The 26052-nt window shown below is 37.9% G+C and overlaps 1 protein-coding gene across 7 annotated transcripts in view; it reads left to right on the forward strand.

Moving 5' to 3' along the window:
* The window catches only part of CCDC91 (coiled-coil domain containing 91), a 394145-nt gene extending 371632 nt beyond the window's left edge, over nt 1-22513 (forward strand). For all 7 annotated transcript variants that reach the window (XM_025283437.3, XM_044941290.2, XM_025283433.3 and 4 more), the window contains one exon: nt 21399-22513. In XM_025283437.3, the coding sequence (XP_025139222.1) occupies nt 21399-21509 (111 nt within the window). In that variant the 3' untranslated portion in view covers nt 21510-22513. The remainder of the gene's footprint in view (nt 1-21398) is intronic.
* Nucleotides 22514-26052: the final 3539 nt, after the last annotated feature.

The following is a 26052-nucleotide window of genomic DNA, read 5'->3' on the forward strand; positions in this document are numbered from 1 at the left end:
TAAAAATACATTTAGTTTTATAAGAAACCACCAAATTGTTTTCCAAAGTGGCTGGACCATTTTGCATTCCCACCAGCAGTGAATGAGAGTTGCTCCATATCCTCACTAGCATTTAGAGATGTAAAATTTCCAGATTTTGGTCATTCTAATAGGTGTGTAGGGGTATGTCATTTTAATATGTATTTCTCTGAAGGCATATGATGTTGAGCATCTTTTCATATGTATGTTTGCCATCTATTTATCATTCCATCTTTATTATAAAACAAAGATTTTTATCTTCCTTTCAATCTGTATAGCTTTTATTTTGCTTTCTTGGCTTATTGCATTAGCAAGGACTTCTGTTATGATGTTGAAAGGATGGTTAAGAGAGGACATCCTTGCCTTGCACCTGATCTTAGTGGGAAAACTTTGAATTTATCACCTAAAGTATAATATTAGCTCAAGGTTTTTTGTGAATAGTGTCTATGAAGTTAAGAAAGTTTCCCTCCTTCCTAGTTTGCTGAGGGATTTTATTGTGTGTGTTAGATTTTGTCTCAAATCATTTGTCTGCATCTATTGATATGGTCATGTGGTTTTTCTTATTTAGCTTGTTGATGTGATAATTACTTAATTTTTGAATGTTGAACTAGCCTTGCATACTTGAGATAAAACCTACTTTGTCATTGTATATAATTCTTGTTATACTTTTTTGGGTTGATTTGCTAGTATTTTATCAAGGATTTTTTCATCTGTGTTCATGAGAGATGTCTCATTTTCTGTTCATGTCTTTGTTTGGTGTTGGCATTAGAGTAATGTTGGCCACAACATTACTAGAATGTTGGCCTAGAATGAATTAGGAAACATTCTCTCTGCTTCTTTCCTCTGATTCCATATAGCTTTTGACTGCTAGATTTTCATGGAAAAATTAGTAAGACCAACTTCTACTCAGAGCATATGATTTGATTTTTAGTTTAGCATACTTAATATTTAACATATATTTCATATATATGGTTATATTCAGAGTCACTATCTTGGCATTTCCTGAAGACTTTAAACTCCATAGTGTCTTTTACTTACAGAAATCTAGATATACATCAGCAAAACTATCATTTTTCATCCAAGCATAGTGATACCTATATAGTAAATGAGGTGGTAAGTCATTTGGATAGGTCATACCTATGGAATTTCTCTATGATAATAGTCTGCATTTGTTTTACCACACACCATTTAGATTACTTGATCCTGCTATTTCCTTGCATAATGTCATTTGTTTACATCAGAACACAAGAAGAAAGAGTTTCAGTGCATTGGCTGAATTTGTTCATATTAAAATAAAAAGAGAAAAGTTTTACTGTATTGGCTGCATTGCCTTAATTAATGGCGGCCTCAGAAAGTACACTGTATGGAGAAAGAGCAGATGTCTTGGGACTGTGTGATGCTTTATATGATATTTCAGGTGCATCTCAAACGCAGCATGCACTTATGGATAACTTTTTTAAGAACTAAAATTATCCTCCCACCTTTGTTAATCTTACTTCCTAGTTGTGATGCATTTGTAAAGATGCTTGGGGAAGGTGGATTACACTTAAGACACTTTGCCAGGTTTTCTTCTGAACCTTTCTCCCTTGTCAATATAAATACAAAAATACAAGTATAGGTGAGAAATAAGAATTTTAAATGGGCATTTTTATTAATTGACATGGCTATTTCTGTAAGAATTCTAGTTTCCAACCATTTGCTGCTTTTGGATATATAAAAAGCAACTACAGATGATCATTGTTATTTATTTGACAAGAAAAGTAAGTGGTTGAAATAGAAACAAGTCATATAATAGCTTTTATACCAGCCTCACAAATATCTCTGGGCTATGAACCATCAATTTATGAAATTTCTACCCAAAACGCCACCAATTCTGATTTGCAAATTCCCTACAGATATTTAAAGAAAGAAAGAGAAGATTCTTGGTCTTTTCTTGTTTTGTTTACCATTACTGGATTGTCCCATTTTATTGGAAGGTCTTTTAACTTTAACAGAGTAGCATGGCATAGGTCTACTTTTCATCTTAGTAAGAATAGTATACGAGTAGAAATGTGTGGTTTTGAATCAGATTTCCTGGATTAAAACTGACCTTTGCAACTTATTAGATGTGTAAATTTAGGCAAGTACTTTAACCTCGCTTGCCACATTTTGTTCATCTGTAAAATGGAGATTAAAATAGTTCCTACCTCACATAGGATTATTATGAGAATTTAATTAGTTAGCATGTGTAGTGTTTACATTACTTGGCACATAAAACATTCACTTTTGCTGTTAGCTACTGGTGCTGTTATTTTATTGTTGAGATGAGTCCCTTAACTGTATGGTTGAGATCAGATTGTGTCTGGTTCTACTCATTCTGTCTTGATTTTTAAATATTTGTTAAATATTTTTTGTTCCAGAAGTGCATAAAATATATGTTTTATATATTTCATGTTGAAATATAAATTTCATGTTGAATGGAAAACGAACACCAAACAATGAGTGTGAAACTGATGGAAAGTCAATATAAATATATATTTATGCCACAATGTCCTGTCTACTTACCAAAGTTAATCTGCAAAATTACTTGGAATTTCCTGGGGACAAAACTATCATATTTTATCCATAATATAAGTTTTAAATTGATTAAGAACTTTGTTTCTTTCCATATATTAACTTGTTTGCCTAGGCAAAATTTCACTGCTTTAGTTTAAAATTCATCCCCTTTATTTATTTTTTAACATTTTTAGGTGTTTTCACTCTAAAGTTTGTAGATTAGATACTCTAGCAAAGAACAAGAAAAGAAAAGATACTTGTCAATGCAACTTGGAGGTGTATATGTTCAGGTGATTGGCATAACCTGATTACTATGATTTTTTATTTTTAACCGTTCATGTACTCTTAAGCTATTACAGGACATTATATTCCACTAGTTGTTTTTCAGCCCCCAAATTAAAATTTCTAACTCAGTGGAAATTTCAGTCTCACTTCCAACATTTTGAGCTTATCCTCAAGTAAATTTTTGTTTCTGTTATAGTAGTAGACACATACAGTGTAGTCTTGGTACCTTTGTCACTGGAACTTATATTTTCCTCCTAGTAACAGAAGCTAGAAATAGCAGTAAGTCAGAGGTGAGTAGTTTAAAGGTACAAAAGCTTAGCAAAGTCATAAAAAATTCTGGATCCTTCTGACTTTGTAGGGCTTCCCTGATAGCTCAGTTGGTAAAGAATCCACTTGCAATGCAGGAGACCCTGGTTCGATTCCTTGGGTTGGGAAGATCTGCTGAAGAAGGGATAGGCTACCCACTCCAGTATTCTTGGGCATCCCTTGTGGCTCAGCTGGTAAAGAATCCGCCTGCAATGTGGGAGATCTGGGTTCAGTCCCTGGGTTGGGTAGATCCCTGGAGAAGGGAAAGGCTACCCACTCCAGTATTCTGGCCTGAAGAATTACATGCACTGTATATATAGTCCAAGGGGTTGTAAAGAGTCAGACATGACTAAGTGGCTTTCACACACACACACTCTCACTCTGACTTTGTACTTTTTAACTCCTTAGCACTGGCTTACATGATTAAGGCTATAAAATGGCAGCTGGAGCTCCAGTAAACACATTTGAGGTAGAGGAAAAGGGAAGGATGCAAGAATCAAAAAAGGGAAAAGAAAATCGAGACAGGTGTCTGTCTCACTTTTAAGGAGCTCTTCTGGAGATCCTCCCCAATAACTTGCACTAACCTCTCTTTAGTTACCCCTTGCAGCCAGCTGGAAGGAAATTTTGGGAATGATACCTTGAGGAAGTTCACATTTTTCCTAGGACTAAAGTGGAATTTTATTGGTAAGAAAGATGAGTGGATGTTGGAGAGAGAACTCTCAAGCTTTGCCGTAATCCCTGACTTCTCGTATCTTCTGTTTGGTAGGTTTCAGTGTTGAGTATTTTCAGCATCTCTTTGAGCAGGTGCTATTGCCAGTTTTAGACAATAATATCCAAATTTAGCTTTCTTAATTGAAACCAAACCTCCTTTACTTGTTTACAAGGAGGGAGATTATGGTTTTCTTACATTTCTCAAGCCAGCTGGGATTTTAGGGTGTTTTCCTACTCGATTCCTTTAGGTGGATAAATGTGTTTTAAAATGTGCCAGACGTACGGCATCATGTTTTTTCAAGGCTTTAGCAGTCAAGTATACACTGTAAAATCCTGAATGGAGAAGAAGAGCAGCCCTATTTATTTAAAATAAGAGGGAAAACATCTATTCTCACTGACTTCCATCTGATTAAATGTTTCTTTGTTCCATTGGTTCCATTTTGGATAATGAGGATTTCTTAATGGGAATCAGATATGTGTCGCAGGTGTGGGGTAGCTCACCCTGTGCACGTAGCCCCTTCTATCACTAGTGGAAAAGAAGATAAGCAAGCAAAGATTGTTGAAACCTCAGAGGTACCCCCAAGGTGAGGTCCACCCCACACAGTGCCTTTTTGAGTATTTCCCCTTTCTTTCATTATGGATCTAGAAAGAAGTAATCTATTGTTTTTATATACAGCCACTGAGGTTTACAGATCCTTTAAGGCATATGTGATGTATTTAACATGCCAGTTTTTCTTCAGATGCTTCTGTTGCATTTTCAGGGAATCATTTGTATGTTAATATAACAGAAAGCTTCCTGAACCTGCTGTTTAGGAAGAGAAGAAAATTACATGTTTTAATAACTGTATCTATAGGGCTTTTGGCATCTTGACAAGTTTTTGCACAAGTGTACACAGTGCAAGAAACCCCTACATATTTATAGCAAAACAGATACTGTGCCAAGACCCCCAGCCATAACTGAAGTTCTTATCTGAAAAGGCACTGGAGTATTGTGGTTGAGAGAATAGCTTGGTATCATACACACCTGTATTTGAATCCTGTCCCTACCACTCGGGCAAGTCATAACAGTCCTAAGCCTCAATGGCCTCATTCAGTTTCAGTAGAATAAAACTGAGATAATGCACAGTAGATAGTTTCCAGTGATGCCCTGTACTTATGTAGTTACCTCCCCTTGAGCCTGGGCTGGATGAAGTGAAGTTGACTTTTAGGAAGATTGTGGCCTCTGTCTTGGGTGTTATCTTGCTCTCTCGGTGTGCTCCTGCTGTGTCTAATTCTCCCTTGGGTTCCTTGCTTTGGGAGAAGTCAGCTGTCATGTAATTAAGCAGCCTTGTGGAGAAGCTCACATGAGCTCTGTTGAAAGTGGATGTTTTGAGGCCTATCAACCACTCAGTGAGCTTGGAATCAGCATCTTTCCCAGCTGAATTTTGAGTTGGCTGCAGCCCCAGTGACGCCTTGATTGTAACCCCTTGGTAGAGACCATGCATGAGAGGCACTCAGTTAATCTGCACCCAGTTTCGGAACCCACAAAAACAGGGAGATGATTAATATCACAGTTTTTTGTTTTGACTTAAGCCATTATTAGGGTGATTTGTTACACAGTTATCGATAACCAAGGGCTTCCCAGGTGGCTCAGTGGTAAGAATCCACCTGCCAGTGCAGGAGACAGGTTCTATCCCTGAGTTGAGAATATTCTCTGGAGAAGTTAATGGCAACCGACTCTAGTATTCTTGCCTGGGAAATCCCATGGACAGAGGAGCCTGGCAGCTACAGTCTAGAGTAGCTATAGTCCAAATCGCAAAGAGTCAGACACTACTTAGTGACTAAACAACAACAAATAGATAACAAATATAACACAGAGGCCAGTTCACCTGTGCATAGCAGGTAGTGATAGTAACACTGTGCTCAGAACAAGAAAAGATTAGACTTGATATGTGTGCAGAGAGCTTGCAATAAAGCCTTTTGGGGAATTTCCTGGCAGTCCAGTGGTTAGGACTATGTGCATTCACTGCCGAGGGCCTGGGTTCATTCCCTGGTCAGCGAACTAAGATCCCACAAGTTGTGCGGTGTGGCCAAAAAAAAGAAGTAGGTTTGTGGACAGTCCTTTGCCTGCTTTTGTAAATTGAAACATAAAAGACAAAATGTATCAGTCATTTGAGAATTTTAGGATAGCACAGGAAGACAAGAACCCCCAGAAGTAGTCATGTAATTCTTCCTCCTATTTGAAAATAAGATGAAATTTAAATTGCCAAAAAATCAAAACAAAAAAGGATATAGAAAGTAATTTGCAAATATTGTTCCTTAGATTGGCACAAAAGAATTGCTAAAATATTAACTTAAATTGATGAAAATATAAGAGTTTATTTTTGTTGTGCTTGATCAATTTGTTACTTAACAATGTTTGTTTGGGATTTTTGTGTTGTTTAATTTACAAAAGACCAGTGATCTTTGCAATGCTTTTGCACTAACCAAGATTTGAAAATATGTAGAAAAAGGTTGTTCGTGGCTTGGGAACATGTAATAAATTGTATTTAACACTTTATGTGGAAATGTCATATTAAAATCAGTTAGTCTGTCTTGCCAGAATCAATCCAGTTTTCATTTGAGATAAATTCTTACCATTGAACTCTGGAAAGTAGAATATGGAACTTAATAGGTAAATACAACCTTATGGGTCAGAGCCCTAAGATAGAATTTCTATGCAATTACTACTTTACTATACAATTTCCCACATGGTGCTAGTGGTAAAGAACCCACCTGCCGATGCAGGAGACATAAGAGTCCAAGGTTTGATCCCTGGGTCAGGAAGATCTCCTGGGAAAAAAAGCCTGGCAACCCATTCCAGTATTCTTGCTTGGAAAATTCCATGGACAGAGGAGCCTGGCAGGTTACAGTCCATAGGGTCACAGAAACTTGGACACAACTGAAGCAACTTATGGCACTTAACACATACAATTTTAATTACCTTTACTTTTGTTGTAAAATTTTCCTAAATCTGTGGGTTTTTTCAGATGTTTTGAAAATTGTCTGAATTAGGAGAAAAGCAATTGTTACCAGAATTATTTTCTTTTCAAGTTTATTAAGCTTCACACATGGAACCTTCTACTAGAAAGTCTCGTGCCTGTTATCAGGAAGCAAAGGTAAAACATTCACTCCCTTCCCCAGTGCATCCTTTTCTGGCCTACTGCTCTTGAGCTAACTTATAAGACTGAATAGTGTGCCTGCACATTAAAGTTTGGAATACATGCTAGTTTATGCTGCCCAGATGATTTAGTGAAGAGCAAAAATGAGTGTTCCCATTCCCCGTGGATTCTGTGGTAGTTTTGGATAAAAAGGCAGAACTGCCCAAATATGTAGAGCTATAGATGACTCAAAAAAAGAGAATTTACTTACCCTAAGACATCTTAAAAACAAAAGCAAAACAAATCAAAACTCACAGTTCTTTAGTTGTGGCCAATAGGATTTAAGACTCTTTATACCCGTTTTTCATTTACTCTTAAAAGAGCATCTGTAATTCATCTTGTGCTTGCTGGCAAGTTACACAACTTCTTTATATGTTGATAGATTTTTACTAAATAGATTAGATTTGAAATATACTTTAAAGTTGAGAAGTTTCTCAAAGAGGAAAGGAGATGTGAACTCTGGCTTGAGTATTCAATAGACATTAAAGCTCTTTGAATGTTTTGATAAAGATCAGGCCGACATTTCAGAAGTTCAGGTCAAAGCACCTGGCACTGCCTTAGATCAAATCACTCTCCTGATCATATTGAAATCTTTTAGAGTCAGAGTCATTCTAAACATATATTTCTGTATCAGTGTTATCCTGAAGTTGGTTCAGAATCTCTTTCAACATGATTTATAATAACAACATAAAGCTAAAGCTCAATACTTTGGCCACCTGATGCAAAGAGCTGACTCATTGGAAAAGATCCTGATGCTAGGAAAGATTGAGGGCATGAGGAGAAGGGAGTGACAGAGGATGAGGTGGTTGGATGGCATCATCGACTCAATGGACATGAGTTTGAGCAAGCTCCAAAAGATGGTGAAGGACAGGGAAGCCTGGTGTGCTGCAGTCCGTTGGGTCGCAAAGAGTCAGACATGACTTAGCAACTGAACAACAATAGTTGTATTCCCAGAGAGGGAGTTTTCTATGTCAACTTCAGCTTTATATACAGGATATATTTCTTGCAGTCCAATTTATTTATCTGAAAATATAAAGAAAAGATTATTTTATTACTTGTCTAAAATATATAGATGATTTTAAAAGAGAAACTCTTTATGGTTATAATATCAGTAATAAGACATTTACTATCGAGACTCCATTAATGCTACAATAATATTACAGGTAAGTCTAAATTTTCTTAGGCTGAAATGCAGAAATTGAGGATATAGGATATAGGTGGTATTTAAAGCAAAAATGTTTAAATGTCACAATAAAAATAATTACCACTAAAGAGTAAAAGTCATCTTCAAGTCTATCAGCCCCTAATGGGATAATTTCATGAAACCAACTAGCCTATTATGAGTATGTGTGCATATTAAGTTTTAAAACTGATACATAATCCACTTCTTTTATGGCTACATTAAGAGACAGGATATTTATATCATACCCCCCAAATGATTGTCAGCACCTTTCTGGTCCTAATGCTGGTACTCAAATCCATTGTCAAAATGTACTGAGGCCGTAGTCGTCTTGATATATAGTTTCTTAAGCAAAGATAAACTCAAGCTAACACGTGTAAATATATTTTGAGTAAGTGTATTTTTTAAGTGTAAGATGACATATTGTAGTTCAGTCACTAAGTTGTGTCTGACTCTGCAACACCATTGACTACAGCACACCAGGCTTCCCTGTCTTTCACTATCTCCTGGAGTTTGCTCAGACTCATGTTAATTGTGTTGGTGATGCCATCCAACCATCTCATCCTCTGTTGCCCTCTTCTTCTCCTGCCCTCAATCTTACCTAGCATCAGGGCCTTTTCCAATGAATCAACTCTTCACACCAAGTGGCCAAAGTATCAGAGCTTCAGCTTCAGCATCAGACTTTCCAATGAATATTCAGGGTTGATTTCCTTTAGTATTGACTGATTTGATCTCCTTGCAGTCCAAGGGACTCTCAAGAGTTGTGCTGTGATTCCCAGCACCAGTTTGAAGGCATCAATTCTTTAGCAATCACCCTTCTTTATGATCCACCTCTCACATCCATATGTGACTACTAGAAAAAACATAGCTTTGACTATGTGGACCTTTGTCAGCAAAATAATACTAGGTTTGTGAAACTGGTCTATTAACAATTCAACGGAGAAGGCAATGGCACCCCACTCCAGTACTCTTGCCTGGAAAATCCCATGGACAGAGGAGCCTGGTAAGCTGCAGTCCATGGGGTCGCGAAGAGTCGGACACGACTGAGCGACTTCACTTTCACTTTTCACTTTCATGCATTGGAGAAGGAAATGGCAACCCACTCCAGTGTTCTTTCCTGGAGAATCCCAGGGACTGGGGAGCCTGGTGGGCTGTCATCTCTTGGGTCGAACAGAGTCGGACATGACTGAAGCGACTTAGCAGCAACAATTCAACATGTCAGTTTTCCAAAATTATAAAATGTAGATGTTAGACTAAGCAGCCTCAATGTCTCTTAGCATTAAAATTCCAAGATGATAGGGGACTAAGGGGAAACGGAATCAGTGCAACCTACTCTCTATATACACATTTCGTTTTGAGTCTAGGGGATTTCTCAAGGAAAATTGATTTGTGGGGCATTTTCCAAAGTATGCTTTATACACACACATGATTCCAAGGTCTAAAAGTTTGAGAAACATTACTTATGCCCTGGCCATATTGGCAGCTCACAATGCTTCTTCTTAGCACTAAGGCTCTGAGAATTTCTATATAAAAGGAACCCTTTTTTATCTTTCATTTCCCCAGTTTTCTCCAGTTCATCATATCTTAGAAATGCCACCACCATTCTAAGAATCACCTTTTATTTCTCTTTTCCTTTCATCCATGCACTTCCTATCCATCAGTAACTCCAGTCGGTCTTGTCTAAAAATAGGACCAGCTGTTAAGCCTCTACTGCCAATAGTCTGATTAACTTTATATTTTTTCCCAGGCCAAAAATTCTCTTAATTGGATTTTCTTCTTCCACTCTTGCCCCCTCTACAATCTGTTGTTCCCAGTAATGAGGTGTGATTTTGTTGTTGTTGTTGTTTGACAATGACACATGGCTTCAGTTCAGTTCAGTCGCTCAGTCGTGTCCGACTCTTTGCAACCCCATGAATCCCAGCACGCCAGGCCTTCCTCTCCATCACCAACTCCCGGAGTTCACTCAGACTCACGTCCACTGAGTCAGTGATGCCATCCAGCCATCTCATCCTCTGTTGTCCCCTTCTCCTCCTGCCCTCAATCCCTCCCAGCATCAGAGTCTTTTCCAATGAGTCAACTCTTCGCATCAGATGGCCAAAGTACTGGAGTTTCAGCTTTAGCATCAGTCCTTCCAAAGAAATCCCAGGGCTGATCTCCTTCAGAATGGACTGGTTGGATCTCCTTGCAGTCCAAGGGACTCTCAAGAGTCTTCTCCAACACCACAGTTCAAAAGCAGCAATTCTTCATCGCTCAGCTTTCTTTACAGTCCAACTCTCACATCCAAACATGACTACTGGAAAAACCATAGCTTTGATTAGACGAACCTCTGTTGACAAAGTAAGTCTCTGCTTTTCAATATGCTATCTAGGTTGGTCATAACTTTCCTTCCAAGGAGTAAGCGTCTTTTAATTTTATGGCTGCAGTCACCATCTGCAGTGATTTTGGAGCCCCAAAAACTAAAGTCTGACACTATGGCTTATGGAATCTCAATTCTCTGGCGAGGGATTGAACCAGGGCCAGAGCAGCGAAAGCTCAGAACCAGGGAACTCCCTACAAGTGTGACATTCTTCAAACATAGAGTATGGCCACACTTTTGCTCAAAGCTCTCCAGATTTTTCCCATGCCCTGTTACACCTTCCTGCTCTAATCACTGTCTGCTTCTCTGATGCTCTCCTACCCTACCAGTCCCCCCTTGCTCATTTTGCACCTATCTTATACTTATTGCCAGTCTTCACTGAAACCAAGTCTGAACACACATTTTGGACTTTTCCTCTTGTGTTTTCATCTGCTTTTGACATACTTTCCTGATGTTTTTGTATGATTCCTTTCCTCCCTCACTTCTCTTTTGTTAACATTTTTTTAAATTAATTTATTTATTTGGCTGAGCCAAGCCTTAAGTGTGGCACTAGGGATCTTTTCATTGTATCAGGTGAGCTCTTTGTTGCAGCATGTGGGATCTAGTTCCCTGACCAAGGATTGAACCCATGACCCCTGCATTGGGAGCATAGAGTCTTAGCCACTAGACCACCACTTATTTTAAGTCTCTTAATTACTGCCTTTTCCAAGTGGTATTCTCTAACCATCCCTCCAAAAAGATCTCCTCTCTGCCTCTGTCAAATCCTCTGCTCTACTTTGTTATGTTTTATAGTGTTGATCTTCACCTGAAGAATATTAATTTGTTGTCTCCTCAACCTAAAATATAAAGTGTACAGTAGCAGAGAGTAGTCTTCTTTACCACTATTTCTCTAGTGCCTGAAGCAGTGCTTGGCACATAGTAGGTACAGAATAAATATTGAATAAATGAGTGAATGAAAAACTATATGACTACTCCTAAGCTCCACCAAACTCAAGTGTCACTTCCTTCCTCGGTGTCACTAAACAGTCTGTCTTTGTTCCTGCTCATTTGCTTTCCTAGATTTTTTGTCCACATCTTGTTTCTCTTTAAGAAAACACTCTTGATATTCTCTTTCAGTCTCTTTAAATCCTCCTCAACCTCTATGAAGTTGTCTCTGCTACACTCTCCCACAATGATCTCTCCCCAATTCTGACCTTCCATTGGACTCATCTTTACCTAATTGTCATCACTTAGTTGTTCTTTAATGGTTGTGTGTGCCTCTTCAAAAACATTATAAACTTAAGGACAAGGTCACTATTTGTATACTTTTGGGGGGTTCAGGGTAATAATGCACAAATAATAGCAGTCTTAACTTTTTTATTTATTAGCTGATTGACCAATTAATTAATGGATTAGCTCGATCTCAAGCATGTATATAAATGAAACAACAGCTTGAAGGTGTATGTGTATGATGTGTGTGTGTATGTGGTGGATGTATATAAAGTCAAAAAAAGAGAGGCATTCATATCCAACTAACATTGTTAAAAGGGTAGCATTGTAATAAAAACTGAAGAACTATTTCATTTATCAGAAGGTAAACAGTCCTTCTTACCGGATATGATATTATCAACTGGAAAACCTGCCTGAGTAATTACAGTTCCAGATCATCATACTTGACCTTTCTTCAATGCCTATGAAAGAGCTTGTTAGTGACTGTGAAAACAGAATCCATTCAACAAATTACTAAACATAAAAACATATGTTTATGAGTAATTTTCTATCAGTAGATTTGCTGAATATTGCTTTTTAAAAGCATAAGTTTAAAATATGCAGGAGGGAAGGTTGGAAAAGTAACTTTGATAAAAGTAGACCTATTTTCACATCTTCTGGTATATCTTGTTGTTGGTGAAACCCCAGAAAATACTGAAATCACAATTAATACTCTGTATTTTAAATTTCATATATATTAATTATATACATTCATATATTTTGTATACATATATATTCAAAAACAAGTACCAGATTTTCTAAGATGTAAACAGTGTTCTTAACAGTCCCATTAAAATAAGCTATGTTGTTTTTAACCAAATTTGAATTTTGCTCTTTTGACCAGAATAAGTTGACCATGTATCCTATTATGCTTTGGTGATAGGAAATAAAAGCTAAAGTCTAGAGCTGTTTTGTTTGTCTTTTTATTTTGCTATGGCATGAAATACTAATAACAAGTGAATCTAATATAGGGAGTTATTGAAAAATCATGTCTTTTTACCCCCTAACCTTAATATTAACTTTTAACAAGCCGTATGTACGCTTCTAAATGGGTTTCAGCAGTATGCTAGCAAACTGAAGAGATGACAAAGGGAAGAAAAGATTTTTAAAGTCTCATTGTCCATTTCAGACATCTCAGAATTTCCAGGGTTTTTTTTCAGGTATCCGAAAGAGCTGAACAATAGCTGAAGCAGCAGGAAATAGAAGGGGAAAGAGTACAGTTAAAGCTACAATATCGTGAGGAGATTGTAAACCCGGAGCCAGATATGTTTGCCACCACTGCTCTGGACATAATATTGTCAGCATGAAGTCACAGAACACAGATCTTTGATTCACTTTGAGATGAAAGTCGCAAAAACAGAATTAAGCCTCACTCTTCAACGGGGCAAAAATAACTCAATATTTTGCCAAAATTCTCCTTGTTTCAATAAAGGATAATAAGGTCATGCCTAATAAAATAGAAACTGTTGAAATTCAGGAATTTTTCAGTTTGATGTACTTGTTTTAGAAAAAAGAATTGTCCCTGAACTATAAGAGAAAGGCCTCAAGTGTCCCTCCTGTGGACATGGTCTTAAGTACCAAACACAGAAAACACTGCCAAATTGGAAGCTTAGATTTGAGATGACCCAATTCATCCTCTTCCTCAGAGTATCTTTGTTACCTTGTTTGCTCCTTAAAGTGCTGAACTCTTATTAATTGAATGGCTTCTTGCCTTCAGACAGTTCTGTGGAGACTCAGGAAAGATGTGAAGTTTAGCTGCCTAAACCCACAGTTAGTACATCAGTCATTTTACGGTGACTACTTCCAGGGTGACTTTTAACACAGGCAAGAGAAAGGAGTGCTTGGAGTCTCGCAAACATTTCTGTCCTTGTGCATGTCCCTGCTTTTTACAAAATTACAGGATATTCATTCTGATGCATAATCTAGAGGATTGTTACAGTCGTAGGTTGATTGCTAGTTTGTGCAATTATGAGTTTATGCTATATGGTCTCAAAAGGAGAAATTTCTCCTCTTAGCTAACATTCATAAATTCTAGGATATTAAATCAGTTTGGCTTTTAATAGAACTCCTGATGTTTTGGGGACATGGGGAGCTTATAAAAGATTTTGAATTTATTAAATCTAACATTATATGTAATGAACCATAGTAATAAAACAAAAGCCACCTCCAAAATAAATCTACGTATTTCATTCTGACCCTTCCTTCTGAATACAAGTGTCAGCAGTTTTGGTTGCGTAAGTTTCTTGTCCTGAAATGTTGGCAACTCCATGAAGCCAAGGAGATCAAGAAGCAAAGAGCTCCCCACCTCCAACAACAGCAACATTCACAGCCGCCTGTGCTAAACTGTCTCTGATTATGACCCGGAGAAGATTACGGGATTCCCATTCATCCCAAGAGACAAACCACCTTCACAAATTGTTTAATGCCAAACCGTTTCAAAGAAAGTATCAGGAAAACACAAAAGACTACAGTCATGAATGAAGATCCTGTAATCAGCCTGTGTAAACCCCCTCTAAGAATCTTAATATCTGATTCAGCATATAAAACAAATGGAGACACTAAAATGAGTGAATTAGAAGTCACCAGTGGATCATCAAAAAAGCAAGAGAGTTCCAGAAGAACATCTACTTCTGCTTTATCGACTATGCCAAAACCTTTGACTGTGTGGATCACAATAAATGGTGTTAAATTCTGAAAGAGATGGAATACCAAACCACCTGACCTGCCTCTTGAGAAACCTGTATGCAGGTCAGGAAGCAACAGTTAGAACTGGACATGGAACAATAGACTGGTTCCAAATAGGAAAAGGGGTACATCAAGGCTGTATATTGTCACCCTGCTTATTTAACTTAGATGCAGAGTACATCATGAGAAACACTGGGCTGAGGAAGCACAAGCTGGAATCAAGATTGCCAGGAGAAATATCAATAACCTTAGATATGTAGATGCTATGCTATGCTATGCTAAGTCACTTCAGTCGTGTCCGACTCTGTGCGACCCCATAGATGGCAGCCCACCAGGCTCCCCCATCCCTGGGATTCTCCAGGCAAGAATACTGGAGTGGGTTGCCATTTCCTTCTCCAGTGCATGAAAGTGAAAAGTGAAAGTGAAGTCGCTCTGTCATGCCCAACTCTTAGCGACCCCATGGACTGCAGCCTACCAGGCTCCTCCGTCCATGGGATTTTCCAGGCAAAAGTACTGGAGTGGGATGCCATTGCCTTCTCCGATATGCAGATGACACCACCCTTATGGCAGAAAGTAAGGAAGAACTAAAGAGCCTCTTGATGAAAATGAAAGAGGAGAGTCAAAAAGTTGGCTTAAAGCTCAATATTCAGAAAACTAAGAACATGACATCTGGTCCCATCACTTCATGGCCAATAAATGGAGGAACAGTGGAAACAGTGTCAGACTTTACTCTTTTGGGCTCCAAAATCACTCCAGATGGTGATTGCAGGCATGAAATTAAAAGACGCTTACTCCTTGGAAGGAAAGTTATGACAACATAGACAGCATATTAAAAAGCAGAGACATTTCTTTGTCAACAAAGGTCTGACTAGTCAAGGCTATGGTTTTTCCAGTAGTCATGTATGGATGTGAGAGTTGGACTATAAAGAAGACTGAGCACTGAAGAATTGATGCTTTTGAACTGTGGTGTTGGAGAAGACTCTTGAGAGTCCCTTGGACAGCAAGGAGATCCAACCAGTCCATTCTAAAGGAGATCAGTCCTGGGTGTTCATTGGAAGGACTGATGCTGAAGCTGAAACTCCAATACTTTGGCCACCTGATGCGAAGAGATAACTCATTTGAAAAGACTATGATGCTAGGAAAGATTGAGGGTGCGAGGAAAAGGGGACAGCAGAGGATGAGATGGTTGGATGGCATCACCAACTCTTTGGACACAGGTTTGGGTAGACTCTGGCAGTTGGTGATGGACAGGGAGGCCTGGCGTGCTTTGGTTCATGGGGTCACAGAGTCAGACACAACTGAGAGACTGAACTGAACTGAACTGAAGTAATTTATATTCTTCTAAAGTATTAGATGGTATGGTTGGTTGAATGGTAGGTATATGTGATATGCTGAAATTTATTTACACAGTTGTAGTATTTAAAAGAGCATATTTCCATGGGCTTCCCCAATGGTAAGGAAAGTGAAAGTCTTAGTTTCAGTCATGTCTGACCTTGTGAACCTATGGACTGTAGCCCACCAGGCTCCTCTGTCCATGAAATTTTCAAGGCAACAGAGTGGGTTGCCATTCCTTTCTGCAGGGGATCGTCCCAACCCAGGAATTGAACCCAGGTCTCATGCATGGCAGGCAGATTCTTTACCATCTGTGCAACCAAGAAGTCCATGAGTGGTAAAGACTCTGCCTGCAATGCAGGAGATATGGGAGACTTGTGTTCAGTCCTTGGGTCAGGAAGATACCCTGGAGGAGGGCATGGGAACACACTCCAGTATTCTTGCCTGGAGAATCCCATGGACAGAGGAGCCTTTAGGGCTATAACAGTTCATGGGGTCACAAAGAGTCTCACCGTACTTAAGTGACATATTTACATAGGAATAGGGTGAACTGTCTGTGGAAGCAGAATAGGGAGGCTGAAGAAAGATTCAGGCATATATGGAAACCTGATTTACGATAGAAGTAGCATTGCAGATGGCATGTTTTTCAGCTCAAGCAATTTCTATAAGATACTGTAGCATACAGAGGTCTGTGTGATAGATGTTCACTACAGCATTTTGCTAGTATAAAAGCGAAAGATTAGGAACAATCCAAATGTCTGTCGATAGTATAATTTTTAAATAAGTAATAAAATAATTCATTATATTAAATTATAAATAGAAAATAGAAAATTATACAGTGGTTTAGACAAAGAAAACAGGGAAAAACCAGTGCTTTTGTACACTACATCTGGGACTAATAGGTGGCTCAGACGGTAAAGAATCCGCCTGCAGTGCGGGAGACCTGGGTTCAATCCCTGGAGAAGGGAATGGCTACCCACTCCAGTATCTGGTCCCAAAGAGTCAGACACAACTGAGCAACTTTCACTGTCACTTGCTCTGGAAAGCAATTTGGTAATAACTATCACAATTTAAAACATGCAGATCCTGTCAAACAACCTGATTAAAAATGGGTGGAAGAACTGAATAGACATTTTTTTCAAAGAGGAAATGCAGACAGCAGACAAACACAGGAAAAGATGATCAACATCACTAATCATCTGGGACATGCAAATCAAAACCATCATGAGATATCACCTCACACCTGCCAGAATGACTATCATTGAAAAGAATAGAAATTACAAATATTGGTGAGGATGTGGAGAAAACTGAACTCTCATATGCTGTTGGTGGGAATGTAAATTGGTGCAGCCACTGGTGAAAACAATATGGAGATTTCTCAAAAAACTAAAAATGGAACCTCCATATCACCCAGGAATTCCACTCCTGGGTATATAGTTAAAAACAAAAACACTAATTTGAAAAGATACATGTACCCAAACGTTCATTCCAGCATTATTTATAGTAGCCAAGGTATAGAAGCAACCTCAATGTCCATCAACAGATGAATAGTAAAGACGATGTATATATAGACACACAATGAAATATTGCTCAGCAATAAAAAAAGAATGAAATTTTGCCATCTGCAGCAGCATGGATGGACTTGGATGGCATATTAAGTGAAGTAAGTCAGAAAGAGAAAGACAAATACTATATGGTATCACTTATATGTGAAATCTAAAAAGTACAATAAACTTGTGAATAAAACAAAAAAGATGCAGACTCACATATATAACACACTACTGGTTACCTCTGGGGAGAGGGAAGGGAAAAGAGGCAACGTGTAGGGGTAGAAGAAAAAAACAGGGTTATTATGAGATTATATGAAATCATCCTTGTAAAACTTTTGAAAATTACAAAGCATTACAGAATTTAAAGAATCTTCCATTCAGTAAAAAATAAAGAATTTTTTAAAAGGACAGGATTTGAATGGATGAACAGAGGTGACTGGCTAGGTGTCTAAGCAGAACACGGGCATTCCCTATGAAAAATCCTGCTGGCTACTCTGGATTGTGGAACAATGAAAACAGCAACTGCACTGACAGTAGGAAAAAAATGAATTATAAGTACTTTGGCATCTAAGAGAGAAGTGTGTGTCGGGTCACCATTGGCTGTAATATTTTTGGTCAGTTACCTAGAAGTATCAGCAACATGTGAACCGTGAACTTCTAGATGTTCAAGCTGGTTTTAGAAAAGGCAGAGGAACCAGAGATCAAATTGCCAACATCCTCTGGATCATTGAAAAAGCAAGAGAGTTCCAGAAAAACATCTATTTCTGCTTTATTGACTATGCCAAATCCTTTGACTGTGCGGATCACAATAAACTGTGGAAAATTCTTCAAGAGATGGGAATACCAGACCACCTGACCTGCCTCTTGAGAAACCTATATGCAGGTCAGGAAGCAACAGTTAGAACTGGACATGGAACAACAGACTGGTTCCAAATAGGAAAAGGAGTACGTCAAGGCTGTATATTGTCACCCTGCTTATTTAACTTAGATGCAGAGTACATCATGAGAAACTGCTGGGCTGGAAGAAGCACAAGCTGAAATCAAGATTGCCAGGAGAAATATCAATAATCTCAGATATGCAGATGACACCACCGTTATGGTAGAAAGTGAAGAGGAATTAAAGAGCCTCTTGATGAAAGTGAAAGAGGAGAGTCAAAAAGTTGGCTTAAATCTCAACATTCCAAAAACTAAGATCATGGCATCCAGTTCATTGGAAATAGATGGGGAAACAGTGGCTGACTTTATTTTTCTGGGCTCCAAAATCACTGCAGATGGTGATTGCAGCCATGAAATTAAAAGCCGCTTGCTCCTTGGAAGGAAAGTTATGACCAACCTAGATAGCATATTCAAAAGCAGAGACATTACTTTGTCAACAAAGGTCCGTCTAGTCAAGGCTATGGTTTTTCCAGTAGTCATGTATGGATGTGAGAGTTGGACTGTAAAGAAAGCTGAGTGCCGAAGAATTGATGCTTTTGAACTGTGGTGTTGGAGAAGACTCTTGAGAGTCCCTTGGACTGCAAGGAGATCCAACAAGTCCATCCTAAAGGAGATCGATCAGTCCTGGGTATTCATTGGAGGTACTGATGTTGAAGCTGAAACTCCAATACTTTGGCCACCTCATGCGGAGAGCTGACTCATTTGAAAAGACCCTGATGCTGGGAAAGAATGGGGGCAGGAAGAGAAGGGGATGACAGAGGATGAGATGGCTGGATGGCATCACTGACTCCATGGACATGGGTTTGGGTGGACTCTGGTAGTTGGTGATGGACAGGGAGGCCTGCGTACTGCGGTTCATGGGGTCGCAAAGAGTCGGATACGACTGAGCGACTGAACTGAACTGATCAGAAGTATTACACTTTTCTCTATTAATGAGATTTTTTTGTTAATTGTGTTTATTTTTCACACATTTACTGACTGCCTTGTATATTGTATCTCTTGGTTTTTTTGTCTTGCTCCTCTTATAGCCTGTTCTTCACACAGTGCCCATGTGAACATACTAACATGTTCAACCACAATTATATGATATTATATCGTATATCATCATATTATTTTGCATCTAAAAATAAACTATCCAAATCTTACAATGTAGAAAATCCATATATTAGAATCCCTTTATAAACCCTTGAACATCTGAAGCGAATGCACCCAGGTTGAAATTTCTTTGTTGCTGCAAAATAAGGCAAAATTGAAATAAACGTACATGTCTATCAGTGGGAGAGTTGCTAAATAAATCATGGAATACAGTCAAGAAATTTCTTAAAAAAAAAAAAAAAAGGAAAAATTTCCAGTAATGGCAGTGGAACAAAGTGATTATGTAAACCCTCCTATGGTTAACAATTACAGCCTCTGGACCAAATATTTTTTAAAACCCATCTTCAAGTGCTTGGAAACATCCAAAGTAGGTAGAAACCACTAGGAATATACTAGACCTGGGTGTTGGTATACCCTTCTGTGCTATTTGAATTTAGACCAAGTGCAAAATAATTTTTTAAAACTTCCAATACAATATTGTAAAGTTAAAAAAAAAAACTTCAAATAGTTAACTTTCAGTATGCTTTATGTGTATTAAAATGAAACTTTAAAAATTTCAAATGTCTACTACATAGCTTTTTAGATTATTAGGCATGTTTTTACTTTTAGAATTAAAAGTATACCTATCATTTCCTAGTAGATTGTTTTGCTCTATTTGGGTTAAGTATTTAATGATTCATTCAATCTCAGAAAATATTTATGGGATGTCTAACATGTGACCAAACCTTCTTCTAATGCTGAGGTACAATAGTCATCAAGACAGAGAAGCTCTCTGCTCACTTGGGGTTTACCTAGTAAAGAACTGTCTTACTTAATAGAAACTTGTAAGCATAAAGTATATATTTACCTAAAGTTATCATTTGAGAGAAGAACGGGAAAAAAAAAATGAGGAAAAGGATAAGCAAGAATCCTGTTTCTGTATATACATTAAAATCCCTAATATTAGAGGGAGTCTTAGTAGTTTTCAATCTTCTTACATGAGGATTTTTATAAATATACTGTATTCTTTTTGATTAATTTTTAGGATATATCAACATTTTAATCTTCCATTTTTTCAGTCATTTTAGAAATTAGTGGATTATAGATGTGTAATTTACTAGAGAATTTTTGTTTGGATTTGTCCTTTATGTTGAGGGAGCTTGTGGAGGAATATGTCAGCTTTTACATAAAGATGACAGGTGTGTATTGTGAAATGGAATTTATTTGGCTTTCTTTTGCGTTCATCCATTCTTCTATAACCTGTAGGTAATATGTTGTTGTTGGTTATTTTTATACCATGAGCAATTTTTTAAGGCAGGAGAATTAGAAACTTTTTTTGATGTAGTTAATAATCCTTAACATCATGAAAGTTTTTATATGACTTTTATTACTAAACCTCTATGATTTTGTTCATTGCATTTATTATTAATACACTAAAATTATCCTAATAAAAAAATCTCTGACTCAGCAGATAGACCAAGTCAAATTTAAGTTTCAACAGTATCAAATATTCCTTAAAATGCTCCTTTCCCAGGAACATTCTCTTAATTTTAAGATACTGTGTATGTGCTCACTTCTTTTTTGTCGCAGGTAAACTTAGGCCTGGTGTAATTATGCTGATTTTCCCTACTATGTTTTTCTGTTGTTTTTTGCATCTGTTATGTTTTATGATATTTGTGGATGTCTTGTCTGTATATTCATTAAGAAATGATATTTTAAATGCTATTTTATATTTTCTGAAATCACTCTGATCAAGTTTACGGTGTTTTCCAGTAGCTGAATATCAACATCAATTATAAAATTGTAACAATTGTCATTTCATCTTAGATGATAAACCAAAAATAGTGACTGCACTATATCTGAGTTTAAAGCACTGTTTGATTTTCTAAATCAGCATCTGAAAAGTTTTGTCTAGTGGCCTTCAGTGGCATACTATTCTTTATCCCTTAACTAAGTATATTCTTTTTTCTTTCTCTCTCTTTTCTTTAAAAAAATATCAACAGCTTGACCAAGTCATCCGCCAGAGAAGCCTGTCCAGTTTGGAACTGTTCCTTTCCTGTGCTCAGAAACAGTTAAGTGCTTTAATAGCCACAGAACCAGTCGACATTGAATAAAGAAAATGTGACAAGCTAACCCACACTGGCAATGGATAAATCATTAGACCTCTAAAATACATGCTCTGAATTATAAAGATGTTTTTGTTTTCTTTCCAAACCTTGGAAAATTGGTTTCCACTTCAAGGATAAACTAAAACAATATTTAGAAGAACAAGAGATCTAATTTATTTTCTTTTATTTTCTCCTTTATGTTTAATGTTATTTTATTAGTAGCAATAGTAGCAGCAGCATACAGTATGATGTGCCCTCAAAACCATTGAAAATTACCAAATTTAATTAAATAAACTTTATAGCTTCTGGCGGCCGGTCACACTGTATTTGGCAAAAATAGTAAATATCTTTACTTAGCATTTCACAGTGACTCCAGATGAGATTCTAGAATGTCATCATACATTTATTTGATTTTGAGGATATAAATAGCATGGTTTTCAACGTCATCTTTCTATCTGTGTAACTTAGCTATAAAGCATGGATATGCCAGAGAATCATTCTGATATTACCAACCTCTTCTATAGTGGGATCCATATATTGTCATTGGTAGCAATTAAAAACACTGAAGATTATTAAATTAATTCAACTTTGACCTTATGTACCACCTAAAAGAATATATATGTATAATATGCTTATATCCTATTTCTGTTCTTCACAGTCACTATGAATCAATAAAATCTTTTTTCTTAAAAATCACACCATGAACTTAATCTCTAGAAAGAGAATATAACTCAGGGAATTTATATTCCCTCATATATAAATATAATGGAATCAGGTTCAAATATGAGATGTGAAATCGTTTCCCAGTACTTCAGGATGTACTTAATTCATGAGCAGTGTGCTTCAGTGCAAAATCATGAGGTTTTTGTTTTCTCTTTTGACATCAAAACTAAAATATCATTGAAAATGTTTGCAAACATTTTTGTTTTGTTTCCTGAAATGCTCCTACTTTCATTGGCTTTGTACTTTTCTGGGATTTCTTGGTGTAATAAAGAGAGCTTCAAATATTATTTGGTTATTGTAATTTTTAATACTTTAAAGTTTTTTCTTTAATTTTTTTCTAAGTCTAACTTCTACATCTATGGATGATGATGTTTTTACTTTATACCTACACACCAAGAATCTTTAACAAGGGCTTATTTTACCAAGGGCTTCCCTGGTGGCTCAATAATATTTACCAAGGGCTTCTCTTGGCTCAGATGGTAAAGAATCCACCTACAATGTGGGAGACCTGGGTTTGATCCCTGGGTTGGGAAGATCCCCTGGAGGAGGGCATGGCAACCCAACCCAGTATTCTTGCCTGGAGAATCCCAGTAGACAGAGGATCCTGCAGGACTACAGTACATGGGGATGCAAATAGTCGGACACTACTGAGTGACTTTTACTTCACTTCAAGAATCTTTAAATTGTTCATGACTACTTAGTTGTTTTATCTTACAAATTTAAATAAGAAATTAAAGCAAGCAGGCCACTGATTTGAAATGAAGCACAGTTAAAAAGGGGAGAAAGGGCTTTTAATCTAAAAATAAGTCAATAAAACAATGTTATGGTCATGTTTAAAATCAGTTTACTCTGTCATCAAATTTAAAAGGATAGGATATTTTACGAGTTACTCAGATATGAGTTCAATGAAAATGAAGCATAGAAGGTCGTTGAAACTAAGATCCAGAGAAGAGGATGTAGCAAGAGAATATAATCATCTCCACCCCTCTTTCTATCCCAACCAGCACAGAATGATTTTTTTGTTCTTCCATTTGGAGTTCTAGTTTTGCTCTTGATGTAGACTAATTATTGTCTGAAGTAATTTGGAACAAATTGATACTGATCAGTTTCCGAATATTTTCAGAACACGCACCATGCACAATAAGAAATTCTTAGATTGCTACAATATTTTTATCCCATGAAGTTGTCCTTAAAGATAACTGAGAATAATCGTCTGGACATAGTTCTATTTAATACATTTATCCTTCCAAACTGAATTAGCTAATAATCTGTTTCAGTGATATTCAATTACAGGTTTCCACATTTAGAACTGTATTCTCTTTTTGTTCTAGTTATCACAAGGACATAAACCATGTCAGGTAGCATTCACTAAGAGAATTAGACTTACACATTTAAATCTAATGCTTACAATTTAATTTCTCACAGTTTAAGCATCGTGCTGTTGTGAGGGGAAGCACACAGACTGAAGCCGCCCACCCTGGCCACGCCCACCCTGGCCAGGCACCAGAGTAACTGTTTGCATGAGTTATTTTGACAGGAGGTCCTGGTAAGGAACATGGAACTAATAAACCATCAACCAGAAGAGCTCGGGAAAGGTCAAAAGGAGACACCACATGTCAGACCACCTCCCAGAATCCTTCTCACTGGTATCCATATAGACTGAACAAGGCACGCACCACCAGGAAGGACTCTGAGTCAGAATGACTGGGTTAAAGACAACCCAGAAACTAATCCCATCACCACAAAACACAAGACTGCTATGTGGCAGAGCAGTTCTCCTACGTTCCCTTACCCTACTGCTCTCCGCCCAGGCCCCCAGTAAAATTGGGGATTTTATTCCCAATGAAATCTCTTGCTTTTATATATGTCAGCACATATATCTCCCCAGACAAGTCATTTTTGAGTGTTAGACAAGAGCCCAGTTTCAGGCCCTTGAAGGGGGTCCCCCTCCCTGCAACACTGTGACCAAAGATAAGAGATTCTCCCTGATACATGAGCTGAAAGTCTCAAAGCCGTCAAATGTTTTGTATCTAAAACTTTCCCCTCCTATTATATGATTTCCTTACCACTTTTTATAGCATTTCCTACCTTTATGTCTAGGTGAATAAAGCACCATCTTGAAAGACTATGGGTAAGAGAGTAATTAGATTTTTTGAGTGACATAGCACTGTCAAATTGTGAGTCCATTTTTAGTAACATGCTTGAGGGTTCATTACTAGAAGAGTTATTTCCTCAAAAACCAAATGAATATCTGCTTTGAACCAAGTATTTTCACATTATTGTCTCAATACCCCTGTGAAGTTGAAATAACCCTGTGTAGGAGATGATATATCCATGTTGATTCGTGTAGAAGATTAGGTATTTAATTGCCAATGAGGACCAGGTAGAGTTGGGGGGGGATTCAACCCCAGATCTTTCAACAGGTAGTTTTATTCTTTCTAGTATAAAATTGCAGATACCTAACATCTCTTAGAACTAGACATGGAACAACAGACTGGTTCCAAATAGGAAAAGGAGTACGTCAAGGCTGTATATTGTCACCCTGCTTATTTAACTTGTATGCAGAGTACATCATGAGAGATGCTGGGCTGGAAGAAGCACAAGCTGGAATCAAGATTGCAGGGAGAAATATCAAGAACCTCAGATATGCAGATGACACCACCCTTATGGCAGAAAGTGAAGAGGAATTAAAGAGCCTTCTGATGAAAGTGAAAGAGGAGAGTGAAAAAGTGGGCTTAAAGCTCAACATTCAGAAAACAAAGATCATGGCATCTGGTCCCATCTGCTGCTGCTAAGTCGCTTCAGTCGTGTCCGACTCTGTGCTACCCCACAGACGGCAGCCCACCAGGCTCCACCATCCCTGGGATTCTCCAGGCAAGAACACTGGAATGGGTTGCCATTTCCTTCTCCAGTGAATGAAAGTGAAAGTGAAGTCGCTCAGTCGTGTCCGACTCTTAGCGACCCCAGGGACTGCAGCCTACCAGGCTCATCTGTCCATGGGATTTTCCAGGCAAGAATGCTGGAGTTGGGTGCCATCGCCTTCTCCACTGGTCCCATCACTTCATGGGAAATAGATGGGGAAACAGTGGCTGACTTTGTTTTGGGGGGCTCCAAAATCACTGCAGATGGTGATTGCAGGCATGAAATTAAAAGACACTTACTCCTTGGAAGGAAAGTTATGACCAACCTAGATAGCATATTCAAAAGCAGAGACATTATTTTGCCAACAAAGGTCTGTCTAGTCAAGACTATGGTTTTTGCAGTAGTCATGTAAGGATGTGAGAGTTGGACTGTGAAGAAAGCTGGGTGCCGAGTAATTGATGCTTTTGAACTGTGGTGTTGGAGAAGACTCTTGAGAGTCCCTTGGACGGCAAGGAGATCCAACCAGTCCATCCTAAAGGAGATCAGTCCTGGATGTTCATTGGAAGGACTGATGCTAAAGCTGAAACTCCAGTACTTTGGCCACCTCATGCGAAGAGTTGACTCATTGGAAAAGACTCTGATGCTGGGAGGGATTGGGGGCAGGAGGAGAAGGGGACAACAAAGGATGAGATGACTGGATGGCATCACCGACACGATGGACATGAAGTTTGAGTGAATCTGGGGGTTGGTGATGGACAGGGAGGTCTGGCGTGCTGTGATTCATGGGATCGCAAAGAGTTGGACATGACTGAGCGACTGAACTGAACTGAACATCTCTCCATGAGAAATTATCTGGAAATATTTATCCAAATAGTCATCACATGACTTTAATCTTTAAAGAAGGAGACTAACCCCCTTTTATAAGCCTAGTTAGAATTCAAGCCCTGCCACATTCTAACTGTGG

The sequence above is a fragment of the Bubalus bubalis genome, chromosome 4, assembly GCF_019923935.1.
Source record: "Bubalus bubalis isolate 160015118507 breed Murrah chromosome 4, NDDB_SH_1, whole genome shotgun sequence".
Classification (NCBI taxonomy): Eukaryota; Metazoa; Chordata; class Mammalia; order Artiodactyla; family Bovidae; genus Bubalus; species Bubalus bubalis.